The 5,912-nt window shown below is 43.1% G+C and overlaps 1 protein-coding gene across 1 annotated transcript in view; it reads left to right on the top strand.

Annotated features, from left to right (window-relative positions):
- Nucleotides 1–391, top strand: part of LOC108783871 (sterol 26-hydroxylase, mitochondrial-like) — a 16,983-nt gene extending 16,592 nt beyond the window's left edge. Inside the window, exon 9 of the mRNA XM_018552562.1 lies at nt 212–391. Within this exon, the coding sequence (XP_018408064.1) occupies nt 212–334 (123 nt within the window). The 3' untranslated portion in view covers nt 335–391. The remainder of the gene's footprint in view (nt 1–211) is intronic.
- Nucleotides 392–5,912: the final 5,521 nt, after the last annotated feature.

The raw sequence follows: 5,912 nt of genomic DNA, 5'->3' as shown, positions 1-5,912 counted from the left end.
GAGAATGAAAGATGCTGCAGTGCTGGAATGGAGGGGAGGGAAGAGCCATGGGCTGCCAGGAAGGTCATCATACCACCTCTTCTATTGCAAGGATTTGCCATTTACATGACTGACACAATCTCTTTCAGATTCTAGGGGCTGAAGGTTTATGCCTTTGCACCTGACCTATAAAGTGTTTGTGTTCTGATTTTTTTCTTCTGGAATGTTGCAGATCATCAGGAAATTTGAGATCAAATATAACCCTCAGGGAGGCAAAGTGAAACCCATGTTGAGAATTGTGCTGGTACCAAGTTCACCCGTCAACCTGGAGTTCCTGGAGAGAGCAACCTGTTAAGATGTCAGCTTCCTCTGCTATGGAAGGGGACTGAGCTCAGACATGCAATACTCCTGATCAAGATCCTAAAAACTGAACTTTCATAGATAACAAATGTGGAATTGAATTGCATAATCGTATGGGGATTTGGGTAGACCCTGCTCAGCCCATTGGCCCACGAAGTTGCTGTGTTGTTTCCAACAGCTGAGGAAATACCTTGTCCTCTTCTTTAAAAGGAAGATGTACTTTATTGTGAATTGTAGAAGAATAGTTTAGAATACAGTGGTGAAGATGTAACCGGACTGCATTTCATCTTAGGGATAACACAGGTGAACGCAGGACAAAGTACCAGAGGGCATTAAAGGCCTGACATCTACTTTCAAAATATTATAGATAGTAGACAGTTAAAGTAGACCTGTCAGAAACATGGACAAATTGAGCGTACAATGAAAAAGCAACAATGTAACCAGTTCCTTTTAACAAAACATCACATCTAGGGATACAAATAGGGAGGGTAATAGACACGTACTTAGACACTATAACATTACAGGAGGACCTGGATAAAATAGGGGAGTGGGCATTAATGTGGCAGATGAGGTTTAATGTCGATAAATGCAAAGTAATGCACTTTGGAATTAAAAATAAACAAATGGGTTATACAATTATGGGTATGCCGCTGGGGAAGTCAGAAATGGAGAAGGATTTGGGGGTCATTGTAGACCACAAACTGAAAGGTAGTTTGCAGTGCCAGGCTGCTGTAAACAAAGCTAGCAGGGTCTTGTCCTGTATTAAAAAGGGGATGTATTGCAGGGACAAGTCTATAATTTTGCCACTTTATAGATCATTGGTTCGACCTCATCTGGAGTACGCGGTCCAGTTCTGGTCACCAGTACTAAGAAAAGATGTCCTTGAGTTGGAAAAAGTCCAGCGAAGGGCAACCAAACTAATTAGGGGTATGGAGGACCAGAGCTACGAGACGAGGCTACTAAATTTAAACATGTTCACATTAGAGGTGAGGAGATTAAGGGGGGATATGATTTCCATGTACAAAATGTTTAATGGTGGTAGCAACATTAGCGATAAACTGTTTAAAATTAACTCCGTTACAAAAACTAGAGGCCATCACCTAAAATTGATGGAAAAAAAATTCCAGCACAAGGGGCGAAGGGGGTTCTTCACAGTAAGATCAGTTAGGGTCTGGAACTCACTGCCACAGACAGTGATTTCAGCAAATAATGTGGAATTGTTCAAGAAACTTTTGGACGATTTCTTAAGGGACCGTAATATACAGGGGTACGGGTACTCCTAGAATGAGATCCTAATAGGTTGGACTTGATGGACTAATGTCTTTATTCAACCTCAAATACTATGTAACTATGTAACTATGTAACATTTAAGAGGTTTAATTTTCCCGAACTTACGGTGAAAAATTGAAGATTTTTAGTGCCATTTTTGCGAAACCCGTTGGAGTCAATAGGGATGGTGAAATTAAGGCTCTTTCCTGATTTTCAAGGATACAGTGGTTGAGTGTTCTCACTATTTTGTGAATTGTTTCCAGAAAGAAAACAAAAATAAATGTAAAATATATTTTTTTTTTATTATGCTTGCCCCTACTCATGGCAGAACAATATATAGATCCAGAAATATAGGAAATGTGTGCAAATCTCACGTTTTTCTGTAAGACAAACTTGGCCACACCACTTCCCACCTTGTGAGCTTTCCTATTGGTCAGTCAATTCACTAATCTTTTTAAAGGAACAGGACGGGGTTAAGCTTGACTTTTACAGGAAGTCAATAATATGCATAAAAAATTCAGCTACCTAAATCTCTGGATCTGTGAAATGTGTTTTCTCATCCATTGAGGGACACAGGAAGTCTTAAATCTTCAGGGTTTACTGTTGGCCTCTTACTCTTTAAGACCTTTGTACAAGGGGTTCTCTATGTGGATCCACCAATAATTCCACAGTGAATATGTGGGATCTTAAATCTAGTACTCTCCGTACGCCATAAACTGCTGTTTGATTCCATTTGAGACATTCCTCCTTCTATTTTCACACATAAATCTTACAAAGAACCCATTTCGGTCTTGCTTAGGGACAAATTGGTGTGGAGGCCCAGGACTTCCATCTTGCCTAAGGTAGCTTCTGTGTTTTACCTCAACCAGAACATTGTTCTTTTCTCCTTCTGTCCAGCTCTGGTTCATCAAAAGGAAATGTCCCTCCATCGTGTGGCTGTGTTTCAGGCTGTACAAGTTTATATCTCAGCCACTGCTCTTCTAAGAAAGAAGGGGAATCCAGATTCTCATCCCCCCCATTTTTAGGTGGCTCAGGCAGACCATCATTGAAGCTTATGTTCCCAAGGATGTGGTTTCCCCCTTTGCTGTTAACCTTCCCTCTGCTAGATCTGTGAGAGCCTTTGGAATCAGGCAACTGTATTCCCAGATTTGTAAGACTGCCTCCTGGTCTTCTGTTCTCTTCATTCTGTGAGGTCTACCAGGTGAATGTTTCACCCTCACCTGATGCCAGCTTTAGCTGTGAGGTCCTTCAGGTGACTCTTTGAGCTGTAGGCAATCACCAGTTTCTGTTGTTCTGTTTGTGATTTTTTGGGGGGGGAGATTTCCCACCTCTTAGATGGTCTTTTGTTTCAACATCCTGAAGATTTAATACCTTCTGTTTTCCTCAATGGATGAGAAAGAAAATAGGATCTTTGTACTCCCCGTAAAATGCTTTTCTTGGAATACGTTGAAGGACACAGTTCCCATCACAGTTCCCATCCCTCTATGTTATATTCAAACTCTCTGCATAACTGAGGCTGGTAGTAGCGGGGTTCCTCATGGGCTGGCCTACAGGCTTTTTTAGCTTGCCAGTGGCCAATCCTCCTGTAGGTGGGCAACATACCCCAAAGATTTAAGACATCCCATGTTTCTCAATGGACTTTACGGTGAGTACAAAAAAACATTTCCTTTTTTTTAACAAAAGGGCATAGCAGTTTTCTATTGTGTTAGTTAGGTGGCTAAGGTTCAGGCCAGAGCAATTTAAACTGAACAAATGATGAAGAAAAAGGTTAAATTGCAGTCAGACATGAAGAATGATGCAAATGTAATAGTACCTGAAATATTGTTCTTTTTATACTGGAATTTAAATAAATGGAATAAGCCCAGAAGTGCGGTGAGTCTTCTCTGGCCTTTGGTTTTCACCACCTACATACATTGCATGGGCAGAATCCATCTACTTAAAAATCTTTACACAAGAATATGCAACCTAATGCCAACGTGAGAAGGAGTGCTCACCAGACTCTGCCCTGCTCCTCTTCACCTCTGGAGAAAACATTGACCTTTGGTTGGAAAAATCTAACTTTATGGACTCCACTACTAATACAGCAAAATACTTTCTGGTGCCTATAGTCATCACTCCGAATACTACCAGTTTCTTGTTGAAAATCCCACTACTTGGGCACTTGTTCCTGTTTTCCTGCTATTCCACAATGCAGGGAAAGGTATTAGAAGTGGTGCCTATAGTCCCCACTTTGGCTGCTACAAGTGTACAAGTTGATTTCAGTATGTTCTGGTATGGTACACCTTTGCTTGCTCTCCCACAATGCTGAGAAAGACGATCTTTGCAAAAATCCTTAACGGGGCAGTGACAGTGATGAGAGCAGTGGACAGGAATGGGCAGAGTAGAGTCATCACTGTACCTACTGTACAGCACAAGTTGGGTTTAATGGGTTTTGTTTTAGTATAGGTCTACTTTAAAACACGAGATCTGTAAGCAGCAAGGATAAATATGACAACAAATTGTTACAATTTGTCATATTATTTGCTGAATTAGTGCAGGTCTTAGCAAAGTAAAAAAAACACATTCTCTGCAATACATGTTTTGTCTCTTTAAAAACACTGCAAGCAGTGGAATAATAACAGCCATAGAACCCACACAGCTGTTATGGGGAAGAAGGGGGGCCCCATTCAGGAGGCTGTTAAGGAACACTAAACTATGACGTTTCCAGTATAGAAGGGCTGAAGTCAGATCTCAGGATGGTGGCTAGTCACAGATCTCCCTGTAATAGGAATTTTTTGCTCAGCTGTCTTGGTGTAGATTTAGGCCTGGTTCACACCTGGGCGTTTTACAGCGTGTTCCTACGCTCTGTAAAAAGCTCAACATGTGAAAACCAATGATTGCCTATGGGCATGGTTCCCACCTGGGCGTCTTACAACGCGTAGGAACGCGCTGCAAAGCGCCCTACGCCCAAAGAAGTACAGGAGCTTCTTTGGGGGGTATTTGCCGCGCGTATCCATTGGGATACAGCCATGTAGCCCTCGCGAATCATGGTAAAAACGCGCGACCCGAAACGCGCGACAAACGCGCATATTCGATACACCTAGGTGTGAACCCAGCCTTAGTGCCCGCAGAAATTATCCTACAAAACTGAAATTGTAACATTGTATGCCAAATGCTGAAATCCCACAGTCTCACCTTAGGGCTCAGTCACACTACATGCAGTGCGTTCCGGCCCGATTTTGCCAGAACGCACTGCCTTGCATTGCGGCCGGCTCACTTTTTAGTGGGGTAGGAGGGGGGCGAGGCGGGCCATTCAAGTTAATGTGCCTGCGGTCCGAACCTGTGCGGTGCAATCAAAATGCTACAAGCACTATTTTGATTGCACCGCACAGGGCCGGACCGCAGGCACAATGTGACTTGCGATCCCGCGCAGCGGATCGCATTGCGGCCGTAAGGCGTGGCTACGGCGCCATTCACTTGAATGGCCCGCTGCGCCCCCTCCTACCCCACTAAAAAGTGAGCCGGCCGCAATGCGAGGCAGTGCTTTCCTGGCCAAAATCAGGCCAGAACGCACTGCATGTAGTGTGACTGAGCCCTTAGCTAAAACCTTAAGGACAGCTGAGGTTTATTGTTCTAGGTAAAAGAAATTGTAGTTCTAAGGTAAAAAAAATTGTGCTATGGGGCCCCTCGATTTGTAGTTAGGCCCCTGCCTGCAAGCAGAGAAAAATACCTGTCGATCTTCCAGAAGTCCAGCAAACTTCCTCTATTGAGTAGTCATGTGCGGGGACACCAAGTTCACCCAAGCCCCTGCAGACACCCCCAGGGTATGTGGGACATGTAGGGAAGTGGGTCATTGACAAATATGTGGGAGCTTGGGCAAACTCAGACGAACTTAGAATTTGCTGCAAGCCCCCGCACATCACTAGTAGTGAGCCGACAATGCTGCCTCTGTACTTATAGCATTTTTAAAGGCACAATGCACTGAATATGTTATGCTTTTTTAAAATTATTTTGGACAGATATATACTTGTTTCTCCGGGCAAAAAAAATTTACATATTTCAAGACAAGAAAAATAAGGTCCCAGTGGTTAATGTTGATCTCCAGGCAGATTAAAAAGGTAACCACTGTGTATCTATTTAAAAGTGGTTCTGTGTATTTCTAGGTCTAGCTAGTGTAAGCACCTGCATTTGACTTGGTATTAAAGGAGGAACTATGGGGTCAGTGCTTTTCCCCATAGTTCTCCTAAGGGTCACGGGAGGACATAAACTAGCGTCCTCCCGTGACTCAAAGCTCAGTATATAGTGAGCTACAGCTCGCGCTATAC

Source organism: Nanorana parkeri, unplaced genomic scaffold, assembly GCF_000935625.1.
Source record: "Nanorana parkeri isolate BGI_ZX_2015 unplaced genomic scaffold, ASM93562v1 scaffold92, whole genome shotgun sequence".
NCBI classification, from domain to species: domain Eukaryota; kingdom Metazoa; phylum Chordata; class Amphibia; order Anura; family Dicroglossidae; genus Nanorana; species Nanorana parkeri.
The sequence above is the reverse complement of the archived record's forward strand: the minus strand, read 5'-3'. Positions and strand labels throughout refer to the sequence as shown.